We start from the raw sequence: 24,250 nt of genomic DNA on the forward strand, positions 1-24,250 counted from the left end.
CCCACCGGAACCAGCACTAACGGGAGAAGCAGTTGGTTCTGCCCACACTTGGGACGATGCCGTCAGAGCTGGCAGAAGCTCCTCCATATCTGTGGGAAGCACAGGCCTTCTCAGGCTTCTGCTTGAATGTCTTCAGCAACGCGAAGCTCACTCCTTTACAGAGCAGCCGCAGTCCCAGAGCTGAGAAGCTGAACAAAGTCTTCTGGAGCCAAACTCGAGACCCCTGTGACATCTCCCCCAAGGCAGCCCCTCCAAAGTAGGGTTCAGCCCTCACTTCCTCCCTAGGCTTCTCTTTCAAGTTACAGGGTCCAAATGCCGTCCGTTGTCTGATATCATGGTTTGCAGACTCTCCCCCACCCTGACCCCCTATTCTATGGCTCCGGTTTCTTTCTTTTTTTTTTACCCCCCCCCCCAGAGAGAGAGAGGGATAGACAGGGACAGACAGACAGGAACGGAGAGAGATGAGAAGCATCAATCATTAGTTTTTCATTGCACGTTGCAACACCTTAGTTGCTCATTGATTGCTTTCTCATACGTGCCTTGATCGCGGGCCTTCAGCAGACCGAGTAACACCTTGCTCGAGCCAGCGACCTTGGGTTCAAGCTGGTGGGCTTTTTGCTCAAACCAGATGAGCCCGCGCTCAATATGGCGACCTCGGAGTCTCGAACCTGGGTCCTCTGCATCCCAGTCCGATGCTCTATCCACTGCACCACCGCCTGGTCAGGCTAGTTTCTTTTTCTTAAATGGACTGTCTAGAGATGAATAGAGTGTATAGATCCACCTGGCCAGAGGAAAAGAAAGGGCACTGTGGCCTATTTTATTGGTCTGTCCAAGCTTTCCCCTGCACCATGCTGGACCCTGGAGTCAAGCAACAGAGAGACAGAGGTGTCACCTGGTGACTCTTAATCCTGGGGCTAAGACATAAATAATGTAAGGAGGTGGCAGAGAACTGTGGAAGCCAGGAGCTGGGAAGGCTCCCCAGAGAGGTGCTGTGTGGGCTGCAACGTAAAGAATGAGTAGGCTCCAGGTAGCCGCGGAGAGGCCTGGGCAGGGGCATTATAGGCAGAGGGACTGGCTTTCTGAAGGGCCTGAGGAAGGATCAGTGTGGCTGGAACATAGGGTCGCTGCCTGTGGCCTCCGTGACCAGAGGGACAGGGGAGGCAGAAGGGAGAACGTGTGAGTCAGGATGGGGAATCTGTTCTAAGGGAGATGGGAAGCCTGTGAAGGGTTTAAACAGAGCTGCAAACAGTCCGCTTCGCATACTGAAAAGGATCTCGTTGGCCCCCGTTTGGATACTCAATTAGAAGGAGGCAAGAGGTGCTGCAGGAAACAGGTAGGAGGTCGCCCATTTGTCCAGGAAAGAGAGGTGGAGGTGGGCGGGGTGGTGGCTGCCAGGAGAGTAGAGTGAGTGGAGGGAAAGGTCAGGGGCAGGACTGACAGCACGGTGACTGACTGGTGGGTGGGCGAGGAAAGGCATTCCCAGGCTGTCAGGAGGACTCCCTGGCTTCTGGCTGAGCGGGCTAGTGGGTGGCACTGCTACTAACAAAAGCTGAGAGCCAGTGGTTTTCCTGGCAGCCAGTTTCCCTGCTTGCAACCAAGAAAACCCCTCAATCCTTTTCACACATGCTGCTGGGGACCAGCCACATGTCCATCCCACTGTCACCCTCCCCCAGCCAGCATGCTGGTCCCACCTGATGACCACTGCAGGTTCCAGCCCACCAGGAGCAGGGGTCGAGACCTGAGACCCACAGCCACCCCGCCCTACACGGCCGCCGCCCTTGCCCCGGCCGGCCTCTTGCCCTCTGCCAGCTCTTCACCCTGCTGCCCCTCTTAAAAGAGTCAGGAAGGCCCTGACAGAGAGCTGCAGACGGTCCTGAGGCTGCAAGGGCGGGCCCTGCTTGCAGCTTCTTGTCCTCTCTGTGGCCGAGAGAAAGATGCTTATGGCCATCATCTTCGAAGCCCTGGTGAGGCGGGGCTGGGCTGGGCTGGGGAGCACGCTGGTTAGCGAGAATTACAACTTCTGGAATTAGACGTTGCGGATGGTTGGACAACTTTGTGACTCTACTAAAAAACAATGTATACTTTTAAAGGGTGAATTTTATGGCATTTGAATTATATTGCAATAAAAATAAATGAACCAATAGGTGAAGTAGGAAACAGTAAATGGCGCACTGGGTCCAGGTTGATGATAAACAAGAGAAGCCAAGTAACATCTTCAAAGGCCGTGGCTCTCCTTGTGGTTTCCTGCCTGGGGATGTTCTCAGCCTGGCGCTCTTCCTTAGTAATTAACTTCAGGCCATTTGGGTTCTTAGCTGTCCTGGGAGTAAAGGAGGAAGGAAAGGTCACTGGCTTCTCTCCTCTGGGGACATTTCCTTCTCTGCTGAGCCTGGAGTGGAAAATCTTAGAGATGCTGGTGCCTTTTCCTCCCCAAGCACTCTGGGGGCGCTCATTCTTCCCCTGGAGTTTGGACGTTTTGCTAACCCCAGTCCACCCTACCTGCCCCTTCTCTGCCTCTCTCGCCTGTCCCTTCCCATTCATGAATCTGGGCTTTGTGCCCTCTGTTTCTTTTTGCTTGCCTGGGTTGTCACAGGTTACGGGAAAAAGGGTGACTGCTCGCCTTTGGCTCAACACTACTTGGTTTCAAGAACCACTGATGGAGGGACCAGGGCGCCCTCCTGTGGGCCCTCAGCAGCATTGCTTCTCCCCACCCTTTACCCTTGAATTTTTTCTAGCTAGAATTTTAATGTTCAACCCTGGTAGTTGGGACAGTTTTTTCTTCCCTAAGAGATACATGAGAAACAGGCCTTCAGATGTAGATGAAAATCAAAAAGATAAATTAGCCACAGAAACTAAGAAGCAATGGTTAGTGTTTATACTCTATCTTAAAAGAGGCAGTGTGACCTAATGGGAAGTCTGTGGCCTGTGGCGTGGAGCAAACTCACCAGCTGTGTGGCCTTAGCCAGTTAACTTCCCTGAGCCTGAGTCTATTCACCTGTAAAGTGGAAATGGTGACAAGACCTACCTCACTGTTGTGGGGTAAAATTAATTGTATGGAGTAGGTTAAATAGCTGGTACGGTGCCTGCCGTGAATTAGGTACTCAGTAACTGGTATACTGTTTCTCTTTTATCATTGCTACGAGTGATGACGAGATGAGGGAACCATTTTCACTCTTCGGGGCGATCAGAAACCAGGGCCTTGGTCCCTGGCCGGTTGACTCAGCGGTAGAGCATCGGCCTGGCGTGCAGGGGACCCAGGTTCGATTCCCGGCCAGGGCACATAGGAGAAGCACCCATTTGCTTCTCCACCCCCCCCTCCTTCCTCTCTGTCTCTTCCTCTACCGCAGCCAAGGCTCCATTGGAGCAAAGATGGCCCGGGCGCTGGGGATGGCTCCTTGGCCTCTGCCCCAGGCGCTAGAGTGGCTCTGGTCGCGGCAGAGCGACGCCCCGGAGGGGCAGAGCATCGCCCCCTGGTGGGCAGAGCGTTGCCCCTGGTGGGCGTGCCAGGTGGATCCCTGTCGGGCGCATGCGGGAGTCTATCTGACTGTTTCTCCCCATTTCCAGCTTCAGAAAAATACAAAAAAAAATATTAAAAAAAAAAAGAAACCAGGGCCTTGCACAATCCCAGGGGTAGCGCTCACATTACATTCTCTCTAAAGCCCCTTCCACACAGGTGTGCCATGCTGGCTTTCTCTGGAGCTGATGCCGTGGCCAGTTTGAGGGACCCTCTGACACTGGGAGATGGAGCGAGATTTAGAAAAATGCAAGAGAGAGCAAAATAAAACAATTTTTAATGTAAAGATAAAGCCAGCCGGGCCCAGGCAGGAACAGACTGGAGGCCCAGCTCCTTCTCAGTGATGAGCTTGGCACCCTGCCTGGCACATGGTGGAGCCCAGCAAGCACCCGTTTCCTTCCCTTCCCTTCCTGTCCTCTCTCTGATGAGGCCTTGGGCAAGTATGAATATGGCCGTGGTCTGAGCCCCCGAGTGTCACGTGGTTTTCTCCTGTGAGCTGAGTGTGCAGTGGGAGGAACTAGATAGAGGAAAAGCCAGGAGGTACTCGCCTTGTGAGAGGGGACAGCAAACAGGAGCAGTGGCCACCATGATGTCGTGCGGTAGGCTGTGATCTTGGACCCTCTCAAGCACAGTCCCCAGTAGCCCTGGACCCTCTTCCCTTGTCCGCCATTGTGTCCCGGGGCGCAGGTGCCTGTGACCCTCCTGGCCTGTGGTAGCTTATTAAATCTCAGTACCTCTTGTCAAGCCCCCTTTAAACCTTTTGGCTGTTCTTTTTGTCTTTTCTGATCAGCTGTATTTATTCTGAACTAAATGGTCCTCACTGCAGGATGAAAGGGTTTACTGCTTAAGTATATGAAAAGGAATCTTGGCTGCATCACAATCACTCACTCTCCTCGCTGCCCGGCTCCTCTCCTCCCTCCTCATGCCCCGTCCCCTGGCTGGTGCCGCAGAGACTGAACTGGGAGCTTGCCCCTGCTAGTGTGCTCAGCTCAGTCTGGTGGCAGAGCCCAAATGACGAGGAAAAAGTGAGGTGACTGGGAGGAGCTTGTTTTGGGAAGCCTCCCAATGTCCTGCTGCCCCCAAGGGAGACTAGAGCCCAGGAATGTGCGCGCGCGCTCTCTCTCTCTCTCTCTCTCTCTCTCTCTCTCTCTCACACACACACACACACACACACACAGTTCACACTCTATTTCCCCTCAGGATTGTGCTCATGGATGATGCCGTGGACTGCTTGATGTCTTTCTCAGATTTCCTCTTGGCCTTCCAGATCCAGTTTTACTACTCAGGTGAGACCCCCCGGACCCCCCATCTGACCACATCTCCCTCCCCACCCCACCCCACCCCGCTCCCCTGCCCACACCATCATGTGCCTGGCACACTGCTTTCCCCACTTCCGTCCGTGGTGTGCTTCACAGCAGGTCACTACAGGTCTAGCCTTCGTCGCTGGTGGTCACGAGATCCCACGTGCTAACTCAGCGTCCTGAAGACATAGAAAGCCACGGTCAGCAATGCAGCAAATCAGTTTAATTGATGACAATAACAACAGTCCACACCACTGTAACAACATCTGATAAATCCACTATTTATCAGAAACACACTATGTGCCAGCTCTAAGAGATAGGTCAAGAGCCAAGCATACAGAGATAAGGAGCCAGCGTCGCCGAGCTGGTAAGTGGTGGAAGCCAGACGGGCACAGAGCGCTCGCACCCGAGCCAGCGCTCGGCAGGCTGCCTGGTCACTGCCTAGGGTCTCTGCCCTGACTCGTGGCGGCACACACGTCCCGCCTACACAGCGGGAAATAAACACACTCCAGTCCCGGCTCCCCAGGACACAACAGTGCCCCTAACTCCTTTCTGGAATCAGGTGGAATAAAAATAGACGAATAAATATAAACACACACACACAAAAAAAATATATATATATATAAACACACAGCAGAACATCAAGTGGAATGCTAGGTTTAGAAGTTGCTGACTGCCCATAAACAAACTGGTTTAAAACGAGCTCTTCCAGTAAACAAGGCTGTCCTTGGAGCTGGACATGGCCTTCCTGCCAGCTGGTGGCCCCAGCTGGCCCTGGCCTCACTCAGGCATCACATTCTGTTTTCCTGCTGGCAGCCCAAGGGCCCGGCAGGCAGGGTCTGGAACCCTGGGTCTGACCACCTGCTCTTAGCAGCTCCAGGCACTCACTTCCCGTTTCTCTAAAGTTCTCGGGCCCTGGAGGAGGAGCAGCTGTGTCAGGAGACCTGTTCCCCGCCGCCTGGCCGGGCTGCTCCTGCAGCAGCACCGGGCCGAGCACCACGGCCACACAGCCACGTGCGTCAGTCGGCGGTGAGACGGGCTGAAGTCGGCTTACCAACCATGGCCTCACTACTGAACTTTGAAAACAATTTCAAGCAGTTAATAAATTCCCAGCTTGCAGGCTTTCCGTTCCACACTGGTGTCCCAGTATGTATTCTTGAGTCACAGAAGCAGGTGGCCTCCGAAGATGGGGCTCGCACTGGGGGCGTGCACACCTTCACTTTTTTTAAAAAAGTGTGCATAGCCATTTACTATGTGCCAGGCCCGGTGCCAGGTGTGGGGGCAGGGAGGTTGACAAGGCATGGTGCCTGCCTTTGTCCGAAGATCTTGCGTGCCAGCAATGAGACAGCGTACACCAACGATCACTCAGAAAGCTCCGCCGGACAACGCCACAGGGTGCTGTGAGAGTATGTAACGGGGGCCTCACCTGTCTAGGAACAGCTGCCCAGAAGAGCTGAAACACGTGTTAGTGTCATCCCTCATGAGTGTGGTGATCACCCAGGTTAAGGGCCCAGCTCCCAGGACACCATGCCCTGAGCACCGATGCTGAACTGGGACTGAGCTACCAGAATCAGACACAGTGAAGGGATGAAGTATGTCCTCCCTGCCTGACCTGTGCCCCCTCTATCCATCTACTCAGAATTCCTGGAGAGTGTGGCTGCCATCTACCAGGACCTGCTGTCAGGCAAGAACCCCAATACGGTGATTGTGCCGACGTCATCCAGCGGGCAGCACCGCCAGAGGCCTGCCGTGGGGGAGACCAGCGTGCTGGAGGGGGTCGAGGCGTCGCTGTTCTCTCAGTGCCTGGAGAACCTGTGGGACCGGCACAAGTACAGGTGAGAAACGGGGCCGGAGACCCCACCTCGGTCCCGGGGACCGGAGGCTGCTGGCCCTGGAACAGGTGTCTAGCAGGCTGTTCTGATTGGTCCAGGGCTTCTAGGGCCATAGTATCAATTCGAACAGCGCCAACTGCCCCAGACCAAGCTGTGACTGAAAGGCTTCCCAGCCCGCTCACTTAGGGAGGACTTTCACTTGGGTGAGACTGTTGTGGGGGACCAGCTTGCCACCTTCTCCTTCCCCGGAGATCGGCTGGCCTTGACATTTTGGAGAGAAGGAAAAACATCCACTGCACAAAGCTGTCACTCAGCAGAAGGGAGGGTAAGCGTCCTGCGTGCACACAGTCCACAGAGACAGAGCAGCCTCTTGGTTTCTGTCCAGAAGAGGCTGTTACCTTTGCCATATCCCTCTGCCCTCCCTCCCACTCCCCCTAGTGAAAGCACCGGTCGGTGGACATGCCAGGCCTTTATGTTCACAGTGAAGGCGTGCTTCTTGCTCCTGGACATCTTCCATGCTCCCCAGGGCAGGGCGCCTGGGGCAGTCGTCCCTTCATCTTGGCTTGGGGCACCCTCCTAAGCCTGAAGGTGTGGATGAAAGGGTGACACTCAGACTCGCACATGTTTGAATCTGGCCTGTGGTCTCTTCTAGCTGCCCACCCCCAGCCCTTGTCAAAGAGATCCTGAGCAACGTTCAGAGACTCACCTTCTATGGGTTCCTTGTGGCTCTCTCAAAGCATCATGGAATCAGCCAAGCCCTAGGTAAGCCAGAGCTGGCTGTGGCCAGCCTTTCCTAGCCACGCACCACGAAGCCTGCAGGGCTGGCCTCTATCGGCAGACTGGCCTCAGAGGAGGGGGCATCACCGTCTCCGCCTTCACGTCTCAGGGCCAGACTCTGAGGCCCAAGGAACCAGATGTGCACAACTCAAGGCTCTGCCTTCTTAGGGCTCTCACACCCCCATGGTGAGGGGCAGCCTTCCCCGCCCGCGGCCCTGCCCCAGCACGAAGCCCCTGCACGGCAGAGGGTGCCAGCCCCTCCCCACAGAACCCCAGTTCCGTTCGAGAGAGCAGCCTAGCAGACACAGGGCTCTGGACATAGGACTCAGGGGTTCTGGAGATAATATCCCAAACGGACCTGAGGCCCCTGTGTCAAGGGGAGGCCTCTGGGGAGGCCTTTTTCCCAGCGGGAAGAGAGTCTGATTAATCTGAAAGGGAGCAAAACATGGGGGGAGGCCTGCACTGGCCCAGTTTTCTCTGTCCACTTTCATCCCACTGGTTGGCTTTCTCCATGTGCTCCCCCCAAGCCCCCTCCTACACCCACTGCTCTCCTAGGGGAACAGCCACCAGGTCGCCATCCAGCAGAGCTTGGGGGGTTCTTATTCGTCTCTCTCCTCGAGGTACCAGGTGTGCTAGGGATCCCAGCTTTCTGAGTCTCAAAGTAGAGACTCACCGTATTCCCCTTCCTTCTGCCGCTGAGGGAACGGGCTCAAGAGAAGGAACTTGAACATTTGTTAAGTGTCAGCCACGGTAGGCCAACACTAGGCTAGAAGCTTTAGATCTCACATGATAGCGAGCCTGCCCGAGTGCTCTGGGGTACACAGGAGCCCACACCCCGGCGGGACTGACTGAGGGCCCACGCAGCCAGGAGGCCATCTGGCAGCCCACTTGTTCTGAGACAGTGCTTGGGGCATGCGCCGGTCTGGGGAACCCTCAACCAAGTGAGGTTGGTAGCCAAGGTCACCGGCGGGCAGAGCAGAAAGGAGCAGACAGGCATCGGAAGTGAAGAGCAGGAGGGTGGCGGCTGGGGATGTGCTTAGGTTTCCCCCACCCCCTCGGTAACTGGCCGCCTCCCTCCTGTCCACCAGTCACAGCCCCTGGCAAGGAGGGGTCCCAGACTGCACTGACCGCATGCCCTCACTATTTCTAGGGCTTGTAGGGAGGACAGTCAACCGCTCTGACGGAGCACTCATGCTGGGTGGAGTGGGAGACAGGAAGAGCGGCTGGTGTCTGCCCTCGCCTGCGTCTCCGGTGTGAACAGAGACCCGGTGCCCCTGGCTGCAGGCGGCCCCTTAGTCATCAGGGCACCCCACCGCCACCACGAAATGAGAGGGTTCCATGGGACACAGTTTAAAAACCACTAACTTAGAGCAAAAGGGACCAGGAGGCATCATTTGAAAAGGTTTTGGGAAAGTCAGGAATTGAACTAGAGCCAGGTGGGTAATTTTAAGATTGAGGCTTTCTAGAGACCAGCATGGTTGATTGCCAGGTCTAGGTTCTGACCACCAGTGAGCTCTTTCCCTCAACAATTAGCTGGTGAGCTTTCAGTCTGCAGCTTCCACTCCACCTCCCCTCCCACTGTTAACAGCTCCAGGGAGCACCCAAGACTGTCTCCTCTCAGCTTCCTCCACTATCCAGGAAGTGATTCTCTTAGCTTATAGCTGAGGGAACCAGCTGAGGGAGCTGTGTGACAGAGCGGAGCTGGGACCGCTCTCCGTCTGGTGGCTTCTGGCCATGCCAGAGCGTTCGGTCTGCGCCGGATCCAGTCTTCCCATCTCACCTCGGGACCTTCCCTGGAGGACCTAAGCCATTTTTTGACCATTGTCTTTGAAGTGGAGTCACCCTGATTTAGGGCACAAGTCTAGATGATTTCTGGTCTTCATGGTTAGTCTGGGCCCTATCTTGGGTCTCTGGCTCCTGTTTGGCCCAATGCTGGGGGCCTCAAGGAAGGACTAAACGACTAAACCACCACACCAGCTCACTACCATCAGCCTTGAAAGAGGATCACTGGGTATGTGCAGTGACCCTGAGGTTTGGGGATGTCTCCTCAGCTGTGGTCTCTGCCCCAAGTCGGGGGGGGAGGGCTGGCAGCGGGGATATTAAATGTTACACACATTACCTTTACCCAGCAGTACCCAGGCTCTGTCCTGACAGCAGTCCTCTGCAACTTCTCTTCCAAGCTCTTCCCCGTGTCTTTTACATCAGCCCGAGCAGATAGGAAGGGGAAGGGCACACAGGCACTGCTGGGCATGGGGCTGCCCGACCAGAACCTGGTTGAAGGGCTTTCAGATTAAGCTTCGTGCCCCCTAATTATCTCCTAGGAGCTCTGCCTGACAAAGGAGACCTGCTGCACGACCCAGCCATGGATGAGGAGCTGGAGCGACTGTAAGTGTCAAGTGGGAGGATGCTGCCCCCTTGTGGGGGAAAAGCCTCAGTCAGACATGGCAGTGCCCCTCGTGGGGTCACACAGTGCTTGCTTGTCCAGAACACCCCCAACAGGGAGGGACGAGCCTCAGGGCCAGCAGAGGCCTGAGACACCCTCTCTTTGAGTCCCCTGGGAACACAGCCTGTGGTTTCATCCAGATGCAAGAGGAAGTGTGGAGGTCCTGGTCTCTGGGCTGGAGGCCCCGTGCTGCCCTCGGGGCTTCTCTCCTCCTTCAGGCTGGCCCAGATCCCAGAACTGGTCAACTCGGCCACTGCCAGTCCAGAGGCCAGCGGCCTGCCTTCCCGGACTCCTCACCGGGCCGGCTTTTCCTGGAGGCCCCTCCACCACGCTCGCAAAGTGGATGCAGAGAGCGATGGCTCCACTGAAGAGACAGACGAGTCTGAGACTTGAGGAGTCCACAGGGTCTTGCCTACAGCACCGTGTCATGCTCTTGCCCAACTCCTCTCCCGCCGTGCCATGCTGCCCTCTGCTGGCGAAAAGGCCAGATGGCAGCCCTACTCAGGACCTATAACAGGTTCTGGCACCAACCACCCCAAGCAGTGAATCCAAAGTTAGCCTCCTCTGTTAGCCCTTGTGCTTTAGTCGGTCCTGGGCTGACAGCAGACTGAACTGAGGCCACCAAGAAGGGAATTGGCCTTCACCTTTTTCTGAGAGTCCCCAAATAAGGTTCATCTATCTCATAGCAACTCCAGGAAGGGGGCAGTCCATGAATAGCTATGCAGGGCCTTGCATGCTCAGGGGTGATGCCAGTGATGCAGGTATGGGAGGACATGACAGCAGCATTCTACCGGAGAAATAGCCACTAGCCACGAAGGGACGAAGGGTGGGCAAGACCATTTCACTTTCAAAAGCTCCTATTAGTTAAATGTGAAATGAATAAAGTCCCTTGTGTCTGCTAAGTGGTGAATATAAACCCACTAGACTGAGGAGGGGGTGAAGGGATGGGGTGAGTTTGGATTTTTGGTGCCAAGTCCCAGCTTTTCTGGGAGGTAGGGGCCAGAGGACCCCTCAGCCTGGAGAGCTGCCTCAGATAATGAGCAGAGAGGGGTTTATGTCTTGCACATGGCGGCCTTTCAAAGCAGAGGTACTCACAGCTGGAATGGCCTTCAGGAAACAAGCTCAGAGGGGTTAAGGCCAGGTTCCTGTAATGTTAAAGACCCTGGCCACAAAGGGTCAGCACTGCAGAGCCTTCTAGCCAGCTTCATTAAACATTTGCCCAGCACCTGCTTGGGGTTAGGGCAGCGGGGATGTAGCTGTGAACACAGGACTGCGGAGTATGTGCTTCCAGCCAAGACTGAAGGAAGGCAAGGACAAGTGGGCTTTGACATCCTTGAACTGGGCCGGGGTCCTCCAGAAACCCACCCAGGGAGCCAAGCAGAGCAGGATGCCTCCTCTGAAGCAAAGCCAACGGTCACCGCCACCGGGCACATTTTCCTGGGCTCACCCGTACCCAGACCAGACCCCTGGAGTTACAGGAACTAGCCCGCAGAGCCCTGCAGTGCCAGGCCCACAATCACATCCAGCCTCCCGCTAAAAGCAGGTGGAAAAATCCTGGTGTGCCTCAGAATCACCTGGGGTTTGTTTACAGTGCAAATCACTCAACTCCAGGTTGGGATGGGGCACAGGATCTGGATTATGGACGCTGCAGACCATTCCAAAGCTGGGAGTCCCAGAGCCATGCTGTAGAAGTCACTGGCTAAGTGGGGATGCCCTCCACCCATCCTAACACCCCTCTTTCAGATCAGTGGTTTAGAGCTACACCTCAAGGAGCCCTAAGGTAGTACAGATGTTCCAAGAACCCCTATAGGGGAAGGGCTGCCAAACCATGAGGTTCATATAGACACACACACATCCTTTCTTCCTGGATTTAAAAGGATTGATTCCACTAAGATCTGTGTCTTTTATTGTTCAACTCCACTGAGAAACACCCGTCAAGCCTACTGCTGGGATGAGGTACAGGCTGCTGAGGCTGCTCGCCCGCCCACAGCCACATGGCTCAGAGGGTGTTAAGAGGACCAACTAATACCAGCTCTTTCCTCCGCGTGCAACAGGGTGGTGAGGTGGAGGCTGCACTGGACCTCGAGGCAGCACAGGGCCGAGGAGCCAGGGGACTTTGGCTTTCAGAGAAGAGACAAGCTGGAGGCCCTGGAGCACATGCCCTCAGCTTCGGCACCGACACCCTACCAGTGTTGGTGGGAGCCCAGAGACTAAGGCACTGGGCAGGGAGGTGGGACTCAGAACACTTCACTCCGACCAGCAGGGGCCCGGGGCTCCATCAGGGCTTTATTTGACACCACTATGTTTCAATACAAACAGTCCAGAAAGAAAGTCAAGTCCCTTTGGGGGAGGGGGTGGTGGGAAGAGTGGTCTGTTGTTTGGGAGCCCGACCCTCAATCCACAGCAGGTGGGTGGCCCCAACTGCCAGCAGGGCAGGGGAAGATGGCACCGACGACAGTGCGTGGCCCAGTGGCGGGGCCTGCAGCTCCGTAGACACCTCAAGCTCTTACTGGCGGGGTGCTGTCCAGACCCCCTCGCCCAGGATGACAGAGGAAGAAGGCCGAGTCCCAGGAGCCTGCTTCTACCCTTGTACCCTCTGCTGCCTTAGCCAGCACTGTCACGGAATCCACAGCAGGACACCATAGGGCAGATGAGGCTCATCATGGCCACCAAGCAGGGGGAAAAGGACAGTCTCAGGAGTGGACAGAGGGTCCTGTGGTCCACATGGATGGTAAGGACCCTGAGACACCCAGGAGAAAAAGTAACCTCCAAGTGACCACTATAAAAATGGGTGGTAAGACATATCACTCAGGCCTCCAGTCTGATCCCAAATGAAACCTTTAGGTAGCAGGGAAAGTTTCTAGCCCTTAGTGAGACCCAGATGAAGGTCCTTCCCCTCCTCTGCCCTCTCCTGGGGCCCGGAAGAGGCCACTGGAGCAGAAGCAGTAGCAAGTCCAGAGCCGCCTATGACGGCTGGCCCACAGCAGAACTCCTCCAAGACCTCCCTGCTGGTTCCAGAGGACGGCCAAACGCCAGCAAAAAAGCCTCACCCTTTTCACACTCCCTGCTCGGGGACAGCCAGGCCCAGAAGAAGCCACCCTGAGGAGAAGCCCTCCCCTCACTCCCGGTGTGGCAGGACAGTGAGCAGCAGCTCGGGAGCGGGACTGGAGGGACGGAATCTAGCACACGGGGGAGGGTGTGAGGGTGAGGAACAAAGGGCTCGATCGACAGGCGGAGATCAAGCGCTGGTACCGCCCGTGCCCTCACCAAATCCTCAAAGGCCACCCCACTCTCACACCACACGTGTAAGTAACAATTCCTCCCCAGCTTCCACAAGGCAAGCAGCCCTGGCCTGGTAATCATGGGGTTTTTGCTGATGTCACCACCATATGCCTGAGCCACGGAGCCTGGATCAGTAGGAACCATAGCGATCCTGGAAATGGGGGAAGACAGTCAGCATGTCCAACCCGCAGCAGGTCCCGAGCATGCGCACCCTTCCCCGACATCCCCACCCCCCAGGCAGGACTGGGACTGGCAGGCGGGGGCACCAATCTCCCCATAGCACAGACTGTTTCATGTTTTGTGACTCGGGAAAGGGTCCTGGCCAGACCTCAAGGGGAAAGCCCTGCCCAACCTCACAGACACTGGGGAGGGAGGAAGAGCAGCAGAGGTGACAAGACTGGGGGAAAACCAGTGCCGACATGATGTCCTCATAGGGAGAGACCCGCCCTGGTACGAAAATGCTCTCTCTGGCCGAGAGGCTCCCAGTGGCAGTGTCAGGAAGAGGTGAAGGCAGACCTCCAAGCATTACTCTGCGCCCCCCCCCCCAGGTCAAGTCGCCCCAGCCTCACCTGCAAAGAATTCATCACACCATTGGCCAGCACAGCCATCTTCCCAGCCACAGACTTGACTCCCTGCTTAAACTGGGCAATGTCAGCTGTGGGGAGCACATTGCCCAGAGATACGCTACCTGGAAAAGCAAGGAAAGAGATGACCAGAGGCTGCAGGAAGCCCTGCCCCGTCCACTGGGCCCTCCAACTCTGCACACAGGCCTCACCTGAGACCCGCCACACCTCTGGGGCCCTACCTGCTCCATGCGCTCCATCCACGTCCCCAAAAAGGTCTGAAGAGCTGATGGCACTACTGCCTGAGAGCTGCTGTAGCCGTGACCTGGCTTCATACTGTGGGGAAGAAAAGGCAAGGCTTAGGGGTCTTTTGGCCAATGTCCCAAGAACTCAGGGCAGCAACCCCAATGCTACAGCCCAACTATTGGCAGGGAAGAAGGTCCCGCGTCTCCCTGCTGCTTCCAGTCTCAGGGGGGACAACTCGACTCACCTCAGTATCCACCTCCCGCCCAAAGAACATGTCCGACGAGATGGCTTTGGCTCCTGCAAACTTCTGACGTGCTTCACTGGACTCGAGGCCTGAGCTCCGGCTCTCCACTTCCCTCCGGTTTGTGACTCTGGGGGTGGGTGCGACACATCTCTGACCCTTCCCTTCACTGTCAGAGGTAAATCTGGGGGTGCTTTTCAAAGCCCTCCCTGACTGGCCTGGGACCCAGGGGCCCTTGTCCCAGCAAGAGTCCCTCCCCTTGCCTGACCAGGCAGTGGCGCAGTGGATAGAGCATCGGACTGGGATGCAGAAGACCCAGGTTCGAGACCCCGAGGTCGCCAGCTTGAGCGCGGGCTCATCTGGTTTGAGCAAAAGCTCACCAGCTTGGACCCAAGGTCGCTGGCTCGAGCAAGGGGTTACTCGGTCTGCTGAAGGCCCGCGGTCAAGGCACATATGAGAAAGCAATCAATGAACAACTAAGATGTCGCAACGAAAAACTGATGATTGATGCTTCTCGTCTCTCTCCGTTCCTGTCTGTCCCTGTCTATCTCTCTCTGTCCCTGTAAAAAAAAAAAAAAAAAAAAAGTCTCTCCCCTTCTCCACACTGAGGCCGAGGCACAGAGAGCTCATGTTACCTCCACTAGGCAGCATAGAAATGTGGGGGCCTGGCTTCTGCCCCAACCACTAGAGCTCCACCAAGGTCTAGATGTCCTAATGTCACTACTGCTTCTCTACCCCTGGTTACCACTGGCATAACGCTTGGGTGACCAACCGACCATGTCTTGGTTTGCCTGGGTTTACACTTACTCTCCTGGCATAACTATTAACAGACCTCCTTGTCCTCTCAGGAGCGGCAGTGTGGTGAGTCGGGGCCCAGTCTCTTGCTCGGCACTGACACGCACGGGCTGCGCAGGTGTCTTCAAGTCTCCTCACACAACGCTTCCAGCAGCCCCGTGACACCACTACTCATGTTCCCGTTTCACAAATGGGTGATTTTAAAACAATTTATCAGGTAAACATATTGCCCTTGTTAAGACAGGATAAGTTTTTTTTAGTGAGACAAAGACAGAGAAAGAGAGACAGAGAGAGGGACAGACAAGCAGGGAGAGATATAAGATGCATCAATTCTTCATTGTGACTCCTTTGTTGTACATTGATTGCTTTCTCATATGTGCCTGGACTGGGGGGCTACAGCAGAGCAAGTGACCCCTTGCTCAAACCAGCGACCCTGTGCTCAAGCTGGGTGAGCCTGCACTCAAACTGGCAACCTTGGGGTTTCAAACCTTGAGTCTCTGCATCCCAGTCCAATGCTCTATTCACTGTGCCACCACCTGGTCAGGCAAGATGGTATAAGTTTTTAAAAAACAAATTGGCCCTGGCCGGTTGGCTCAGCGGTAGAGCGTCGGCCTGGCGTGCGGGGGACCCAGGTTCGATTCCCGGCTAGGGCACATAGGAGAAGCGCCCATTTGCTTCTCCACCCCCCCTCCTTCCTCTCTGTCTCTCTCTTCCCCTCCCGCAGCCAAGGCTCCATTGGAGCAAAGATGGCCCGGGTGCTGGGGATGGCTCCTTGGCCTCTGCCCCAGGCGCTGGAGTGGCTCTGGTAGGCAGAGCGTCGCCCCTGGTGGGCGTGCCGGGTGGATCCCGGTCGGGCGCATGCGGGAGTCTGTCTCTCCCCGTTTCCAGCTTCAGAAAAATACAAAAAATAAATAAAAATAAAAAAATAAGGTGGGGCCAGAGATACATAACCCTCAGGAGGTCAGGACTGCAGCATAAAATCAAACCCCTCCTGCCAGGGAAACGGACCTTGGACAAAAGATGATAAGCACAGCTCAGACCAAAGACCAACCCCTGCACTGTCTGCTACGGTAGCCACTAGCCCAGTGATGGCAAACCTTTTTATAAAAACCGCCCATTTTTGCAGTGCTGGTCAACCAGCGCTAGCCACATGTCGCTATTTACATTTATTTAAATGAAATCTGAAATATAGCTCCTCAGTTGTGCTAACCACATTTTTAAAAAAGATTTTATTTACTGATGGGAGAGAGAGAGAGAGAGAATATGGATAGGGTGGAGGGGGGAACGAGAAGCATCACCTTGCTTCTTGTATGTGCCTTGACCGGGCAAGCCCAGGGTCTTAAACCGCAACCTCAGCATTCCAGGTCAACACCCTTATCCACTGTGCCAACACAGGCCAGGCTGCAATAACCCCATTTTAAGGGCTTAGTAGCCAGTGGCTACCAGACAGAACAGTGCAGATATAGAAGCCTTCCATCATAGAAAGTTCTACCAGACAGTATGCCCGAGACCACTCCACCTTTCTGAAATAGGCCGGATGCTTGAGATGGTCACTTCCGGCTCCTTCTCCTCCATTCTGTCCATACCCCAGGTGGCATCTGTATCCCAGCGGGAACCGAAACTTTCCCCCAAGGAAAAGGGGTTGTCCTTGTACCTAGGGAGACAATAGAGGGGTTCAGAAAAGCGTGATGAGGGACATGACTGTCAAATCTTCACCCAACAACAGCTTACTTTGGGGGTCCAGAGGCGAAAGTACCAACATCGTCAAACAAGTCCAGCTGCGAGCGGGAGGATTTAGCACTTGCCGGGGCCTCCTGCTCTATCACCTGCATCTCAGACAGCACCGAGTGCGAGACAGAGCTGTGGAGAAAGCAGAGCGGTCATCAGAGCAGTAGGGAGCACTAGTGTCACTGCCCAAGAAGGTGCCCAGCTGCTGGCATAAAGCTGGGCTCTCCTTCCCTGGGTACTGCCCACAGCCCTCTCCCTCAACCTGTGCACAGGCCTGGGCCAGACCCAGCAGGGAGTGCTCAGAACTGTGCTGAACTGGAGAGACGCCGCAACTGTCTACACATTCGCTTTGCTTTCTCAGATTGCTTTCCTTGACACACAACCATTTGCCTGTTATAATTTTAGTAACAGGCACCAAGTGCTAATGCTAACAGACTTGCTGTACTGTGAGCCACCTCCTTCACCAAGATGAATACATACATACACACAAAAAGGAAAAGAAAAATGACCCAGAACTAGGGAAATTAGTCTAATGGCATCAAAGAATGAGTTCTTAATGATCCCATCTGGGTTTTTTTGCTTTGTTTTTTAGAGAAAGAGAGAAACAGGAAGGGAGAGAGACAAGAAGCATCAACTCATAGTTGCGGCACCTTAGTTATTCTTTGATTACTTTCTCAAAAGTGCCTTGACCAGGGGGCTCCAGCTGAGCTGGTGACTCCTTGCTCAAGCCAGCAACCTTTGGGCTCAAGCTGGTCACCTTGGGGTTTCCAACCTGGGTCCTCAGCATCCCAGACTGACGCTCTATCCCTATGCCACTGCCCAATCAGGCCCACCTGTGTTTTTAAGAGGAAAGCACTTCCAAGCACAGGGCCTGGCCCTGTGCACTAGACCTGAGAGGAGCCACTGAGTCAGGCAGGCAGTACCCACTCTTGATACCTCACTTTGCTCCTGTGTCCTGCTCTGCACAGGTATTTTAGGGATTAATTACATTAAAATAAATTCATTAAAAAAATATCTACAGCTTTTAGCTGGCAGAACCCAAGAAGTGAATATCTTGTAACAGGGCTTTAAGATTCTCTTGCACGAAAAAAAGGACAAAAAAAACAACTGAAAAACTGTTCATACCCAGTAATTCCTGTGACCAAAACAGGCAAGCGGCAGAGACCTGAAGTTCTTTTGGGATTAAAATGTTTCCCTGATTAGCTGTGAGCTACACTGGCAGCACACAGACTAAGGGAATGATGAAACCCTTCTAGCACTGTTCTGCCCGATTAAGGAGAAATACCCAACCTATCTTCTTCCAGGAAAGTAGAGAATGATGGCCAAATATACTGAATTTCCAATCAAATAGTTCTATGTTCAAAACCTACTTGCGCCAATTACTAGATTTGTGGTCTTCAGGCAAGTTGCTTAATTGCTGAGTCTCAATTTTTTCATCTGTAAAAAGGGGTAACAATACCTTCTACATCGGCCTTTCATGTTGAGTATACAAGGCCAATGGCAGAGCTCTTGCTCCCTCGAAAGGAGCGGCCACCACCCAGCACCAGCTAACTGTAGCCAGGATGCTGGCCCCAGGGGTATCAAATATTTCTGTTTTTAAGAGATTAAAAATCTAGTATTACTGAAATCTCTAGACATTAACTCTTAGTGTAGAGCAAACAAAATGCATAAGAGAACTGGTCTGCAGCCCGTTTTTAAGAAAACCACATCAACACAACATTCTGAAATAAGAAGCGTACTGTCCAAGCAAAGGGCATCTGAACATCTGGGGTTCTTTCCAGGTGTTGTGTCTGACAGCACCACTGGCATTCAGTGGGCAGGGATCAGGGATGCTAAAAGCCCTGCGATTCTCAAAGAGGTCTTGAAAATAAAGAACTGTCCTCCCACTTAAAGTGACATCAGCACTATCATTAAGAACCACCCCCCAGTCTCTTGGATCTATTGGAAGAGCACCTGATCCTCTGTTTCATTCAACAAATAGCACCTACTATGTGCCAAGCATCGCGTAAGGTGCTTTAAGACAATAAATAGCCTGACCAGGCGGTGGCGCAGTGGATAGAGCGTCAGACTGGGATGCGGAGGACCCAGGTTTGAGACCCCGAGGTTGCCAGCTTGAGCACAGGCTCATCTGGTTTGAGCAGAAGCGCACCAGGTTGGACTCAAGGTCACTGGCTCGAGCAAGGGGTTACTCGGTCTGCTGAAGGCCTGCAGTCAAGGCACATATGAGAAAGCAATCAATGAACAACTAAGGTGTGGCAACAAAAAACTAATAATTGATGCTTCTCATCTCTCCATTCCTGTCTGTTCCTGTCTATCCCTCTCTCTGACTCTCTCTGTCTCTGTAAGGAAAAAAAAAGACAAGACAATAAGCAGAGCCATCTAGTCGGCCTCAGAGGAAGACTGCCTAGAACCCCAAACTGCTGGAAAGAACCTGCAGTGGTTCCCAGGAGAACAATGGCATTTCCCTGCCACACCCCAGAGCTGACTGAGCCTCACCTCCGGGACACCAAGCCCATGCCCAACCTCTCTGCCTGCTCTCGCTTCTTCCCTTCCAGATTCTGTAGCTTCTTCTCCTCCTTTTTACGGTCAATCTGGAGTTCCTGGTAGGCCAGGCGCATGGAGGCAACCCTTGGAAGGAACAAACGTGTTAAGAGGCCAGCACCCTCCCTGACCTGTCCTACCTGCCCACGCAACCCCATAGGAGCCAGGGCCCCTCAGGCAAACACTCACATGGACTCCTCCGCCTGCTTCTTGGCATCAGCCGCCTGCTGCTCACGGAGCTTCTCTGCCACCTGGGCCTGCCGCTCAATCTCGCTGAAGCTCTGGCTGCTCACCTTCTGAGCCCCGAGGCCTTTCTTGGCACCCAGCTGGTAGGAGAATCATGTGATCAGAGCCTTGCCAACCACAATGTCCTCCACTCCCTACAGGCGTGGGTACTCTAGCACACCCATAGGAAAGGGTTCCTTCTTAAAGTTCAGGGTTCAAAACAGGAGCCCTGTCAGCACGGTCTGGAGGGAGAACGGGCTCTGCTAGAGCTGCGCCTGAGGTGGCTCACGCAACCCTTAGGGCCTGACAACTGCAGCTCGTGTCCCGGCCCAGCACGCCCCAAGCACTCCATGGTCATGATCCCCGGCTCCTCCCGAGCCCTCTGAGGATAGCACCTTGACAGCTCTGCAGAGATGAGGTGATGAGAAGTTGAGTACCTGTGCCTAAGTCACAGAGCCAGGGAGTGGTAGGGTCAACGGGTGAACCCAGGCAGTCTGACTCTGGCTCCTAAACACTCTACCATACGGCCTCTCCCCACCTACCCCTTTCTTAGCTGCTGCTGGCTTCTTCTTGCCAATGAGGGAGGTTTTCATTTCTGCGTGAGAAAGAGGGTAAAGCATGAGTGGAGACAAAGGGAGGTCAGAGGCAGCAGCTCAGTCCACACCATGCAGTTTCCTGGCAAGAGCTTCTAAAAAGAACAGCCTCAGGCAGGGAAGGCAAAGCTGCCACCGCCAGTTCCAACCAATGGCATCAGGAAAGTCCAAGCCAAAGACAGACAAGATTAGGGGAGATTACTGACTCTCAGCAGAGATAAGAACTAGACCTGAAGCAGCAGAGACAAAGTCCCTGAACCAGTATAAAGACTGCTAGGCAGGGGGCAGATGCCAAACATCAACCTTAGTTCCTAAAGCAGGGAGCTGGCATGCAAGAAACCGGGCTCCCCAAGTGGATCTTGGTTACCTCTGGCAGGAAGGGCCCCTTTAGGTGACAGATACATGGACTCTGGAGAGAAACAGACTGTGGCTAACAAGGACCCACCCCAGAGCTTCCACGTAGTTCCCAAGCCCACAGGCCAAAGTTATTCCCGGAGGCCTCTAAGGAGCCTTGTTTTAGACCAAGTCATGCCAGCCTTCTCATGGGGTCAGTTTGACAGTCATTCTGCTGGCTTCCTGCCCCAGTCCCCAAGGGTCAAACAAACAAACCGAGGTCAGCAAACAGACTGTTCACCCTGAACCAGGACACTAAGAAGAGTGGAAAAGAGCTGAAAGGCCAGGGAGTGGCTAAGACAGGATGATTTCACCTCTAGCCATGAGCAGCTCAGAGCTGTCTCCCGCATCCCATAAAATGGACCAGAAGGCCAACCTTGCCTCAGACCTCAGGGTCAGGTGTCCAGTCTCATGCCAGCCTCCCCATACTCCGGCTAGAACCAGCCCGAACCCAGAGGCCGACCCAGGCCTCTCACACCAGCCCACACAGGTTCATCACCAGTTCAAAGGGCCTGGCTCTAAAGTCCTTGCAGGTGATGTTGCAGCCATGAATCCAACTCCAGTCCCACTAGTGAGTTAAGATGCTCAGTCTCCTGGGGCACAGTCCACATGACTAGGCAGCGGCAGATCTGGAAAGAGCCTCAAGGCCTACCCCTTCCCAGTCACCCCACACCTGCCAGCTGTCACACTGACCCAGAGAAGCTTTGGGTGAGGTGCCAAGCAGGTCCATGTTGGGGCCATGTTCCGGCTCTGTGGATGCAATGGTGGGAGTTAGGTGTGAGGCTCAAAGCTTCCTGTGGCCTCCCCTGTAGGTAAGTGATGAGAGTAGGGGCACTGGCTTTTCTGAGCAAACTGAGGCCACCAATAGACAAAAGGAATGCCCGTCATTTCCTCCAAGGGATTAAAACCAATCCCAGCCCACCCAGAGATGTAGGAGACCCCCCTATTCCTATTCCCTTGACCAGGTGGTCCCGTTCCCAGCCCCAAGGTTTTGCCAGGAGGGCACCTGGTTGGACTCGGGGCCGAACTCACGTGCCAATCCACTGCTCTCTGTGGACGGGGCTGGCTGCTGGGTCTCTGCTGGGTCGGCGGCTGATGCATTCCAGGCAGAGGGCTTAAAAGGAGACCAGATCACAGAAGCCTCAATGAGCTACTCCTGCTGGCAAGGAGCACCAAGAACCTACAAGTTCTCTGTGGATACAAGGCCCTACTCCAAGCTCATGAGAAAAGAAGCAAGTAATACTGTAACTACTATTCACTATGGAAGAAACAAGTAGGCAACTAGCAGCCACCTCCACTAGTCACTTAGAGCCAGAGCCTATTCCCCTAATTTAATGACTAACTACTGAACACTTACCATGTGTGAGACACAAGTCTAAGAGCTTTTCACAATAAACACATTATCACAACAAACTCTGTGAGGTAGACACACCCCTACTGTACAGAGTGGGGTTTGAACAGGTTAAGTGACTTAGCCACATCCCTGAAATGCCCGAGGTGCTGGAACACAAACCGAGAGTCTAACATCCGCCCCAGTGCCAGCAGAAGGGTAACGTCCTCCCCAGGCGGGCTGCTGGGAGGATTCCTTTCATTGTCCACACCGCAGTGCCTCCTCACAGGGAAAAAATCCAGGAAAAGCTGTTTGAGGCTCCTGACACCTCCTGAGCCTTCAAGAAGCTTCTCTTCCTCTCTACCACCCCACTTCATAGGGGTCCGTTCCCAAGGAGGGACACAGTGCATGACTACTCCTGGGAGGAGGAAACACCTAGGCCTACCTAACAGTGAGCCCTAGACATTCCCTGTCTGAGACATCATACTAAGATGAATGGAATCCATGCCCGTGGTCACAGAAGGCCTTGGGAATAAACCACCTGTCAGGAACCACCATGGAAACCATTCCTTGTGGGCACTCACTTGAGTGTGTTCCGTGAAGAAATCGGAGTCCTTCTTCTCCGGGGACTGACTGGGTGCACCACTCGTATTGTCTATCCAAAGCTAGAAGGCAGAAGACATCCTCTGAAACAGGGTTCTGAATATTCCCTCACCGCGCTATCCCGGTCAGAGGAACCAGGCAGGCACTTACATCGGTGCCATGTCTAGCCAAGGCTGCACTTCCCAGCTGCCGGATCTTTTCCCGGTACATCCGGGCAGCTCGGCTATTGTATTTGGTGTTGGCATCACTAGCTGTGCATCCGTGTTGGCGGAAGAAAGCTGTCTGGAGCGTAAAGAGAGGAGAGAGGGCTACAGGTGATTCTCCCCAGTGCAAAAGAAGGAACCCCCATCACAGCCCACTTATTATTTACATGGAATAATATATCCTAGTGACACCAGCAGTTTTTCAGAGGTAGAGGTTCTCAGAAATTCTTGCAGAAAACATGGCCTTCCCATACTGTGAGAAGACTGACTGAAGCCCTGCCCTCACTCAATCCTACGTGAGGACAGCATGCCACACCCGCTCTGCCCATCCCCAGCTGCCTTGGTCTTTCCCCAAAAACACTTGTCCAGTTTCGTTTTAATCTGAAGCCCTTTTGAGGAGGACAGTGACCAATTTCCAAGTTTAGAGAACAGTATTCTATAGCCCAGAGAGCCCTTTGAACAGAGAAACTGCGAGGGCCTCCGAGGTCTTTGTAAAGTTAGCACCCAGGCAGAAGAGGGAGGGCGGGGAGGACGGGGAGAAGGCGCTTTACCGCGTGGGCATTCCCGCCGACCTGCATACACCTCAGCTGGAACCAGCTCCAGTTGGAATCCAACTCTGTGGACCTGCGTGCAAGGGCTGCGTGTCAACCGCCAGCGGAAAACAGGAGCTGCTCCCCTGGCAGACCTGCTCCTGTCATTTGGCCTAGGGCTGCAGCAGGTGCCCAGGAAGCTTTACTCAGCCACCACCCTGTTTCCTCCCCTCTACCCTGTGCCTGAAAGCTTTGCTCTTCATTCACGTAGTCAAAAGGACACTAATTATTTTCCAGGTCGAAAGGAGGTCGAATTCTCAGGCACTTAGGCTTGGATTTGGCTTGCCTCTTAAGGACGGCCACGGTCTCATTCCACACTCGACGGATACATCAGCAACAAGGTCAATACAGCCAACTTCCTCCCGCTCGGAGAGTCGAGTTTGACCGCCAAGAAAGAAGGGAATTTTGACCCAAACGCGGGGACGAACTGTCTATGTGCCAAGGGGTCGACACAGTCGGTTCCCTCCTGTGCGAGGCCACCGGATTCCAGCGGAAGGTTCCGAACACCGAATTAAGGGCGGCCCAAATCGCCATCTGCCCTGCTGAGCACAGAAACCCGGCCGCCGGGGAGAAGCAAGGCAGCCGCCGGGAGACCCACCTGATGAAGCTGAGATGAACACCCAGGGAGCGGTGCACTCCAGAGCAGTCGATGCACACGAAAACACCGTACGTGATGCTGGCCCAACTCGGGTTCTTGGCGCCACAGTCGAAGCAGGCCTGCGTGGAGGAGGCGATAAAAGAATGATCAGGGGCCCCGAGTCGAGTCCGGGCACTGACACGCAGGAAAACAGTCCAGGTCTTCCCTTCTCCCTCCCTCGAGCCCCAGGGGAGCCGGGAGAGTCCCCTCGGCCGGGGCAGACCCCGCGCGCCTCCCTCTCACGTACCTTGTTGGTTGGAACTGCCCGAAGCCGCTTAAAAAGGGTCTGAATCTCAGTCCTGCTCGGCTCGGACGCCATTTTCTCTCCTTCCCAGACGCCAGCGCGACCGACGGGCGCTGCCGTGGGCCAATCCGTGGTCGGGAAGGCGGGGCGCCGGGTCGGCCTCACCGCCCCC

The 24,250-nt window shown here is 54.5% G+C and overlaps 2 protein-coding genes across 7 annotated transcripts in view; one reads left to right on the forward strand and one right to left on the reverse strand.

Moving 5' to 3' along the window:
- CSTPP1 (centriolar satellite-associated tubulin polyglutamylase complex regulator 1) overlaps positions 1–12,894 on the forward strand; it is a 182,693-nt gene extending 169,799 nt beyond the window's left edge. For 4 of the 5 annotated variants that reach the window (XM_066251447.1, XM_066251444.1, XM_066251446.1 and 1 more), the window contains 5 exons: positions 4,712–4,797; positions 6,452–6,647; positions 7,297–7,406; positions 9,743–9,806; positions 10,083–10,331. In XM_066251447.1, the coding sequence (XP_066107544.1) occupies positions 4,712–4,797; positions 6,452–6,647; positions 7,297–7,406; positions 9,743–9,806; positions 10,083–10,257 (631 nt within the window). In that variant the 3' untranslated portion in view covers positions 10,258–10,331. Of the gene's footprint in view, positions 1–4,711; positions 4,798–6,451; positions 6,648–7,296; positions 7,407–9,742; positions 9,807–10,082; positions 10,332–11,918 lie in introns of those variants that run through there. The other variant, XM_066251445.1, reaches the window with a different exon arrangement.
- On the reverse strand, positions 12,131–24,233 carry ARFGAP2 (ADP ribosylation factor GTPase activating protein 2). Of its 2 annotated transcripts, XM_066251440.1 has the most exons (17): positions 24,082–24,233; positions 23,796–23,914; positions 23,159–23,231; positions 22,555–22,686; positions 22,386–22,466; positions 21,504–21,585; positions 21,165–21,221; positions 20,446–20,487; positions 20,028–20,080; positions 19,450–19,586; positions 19,216–19,347; positions 16,723–16,851; positions 16,511–16,645; positions 14,200–14,326; positions 13,952–14,045; positions 13,716–13,834; positions 12,131–13,297 (listed from the first exon to the last, which is right to left on the reverse strand). In XM_066251440.1, the coding sequence occupies exons 1-17, from the start codon at positions 24,151–24,153 to the stop codon at positions 13,277–13,279; spliced, it is 1,605 nt and encodes a 534-aa protein (XP_066107537.1). In that variant the 5' UTR covers positions 24,154–24,233; the 3' UTR covers positions 12,131–13,276. The 2 variants fall into 2 exon arrangements, with proteins under 2 accessions (XP_066107537.1, XP_066107538.1); XM_066251441.1 differs by lacking the exon at positions 20,446–20,487.
- Positions 24,234–24,250: the final 17 nt, after the last annotated feature.

The sequence above is a fragment of the Saccopteryx bilineata genome, chromosome 1, assembly GCF_036850765.1.
Source record: "Saccopteryx bilineata isolate mSacBil1 chromosome 1, mSacBil1_pri_phased_curated, whole genome shotgun sequence".
In the NCBI taxonomy this organism is placed as follows: domain Eukaryota; kingdom Metazoa; phylum Chordata; class Mammalia; order Chiroptera; family Emballonuridae; genus Saccopteryx; species Saccopteryx bilineata.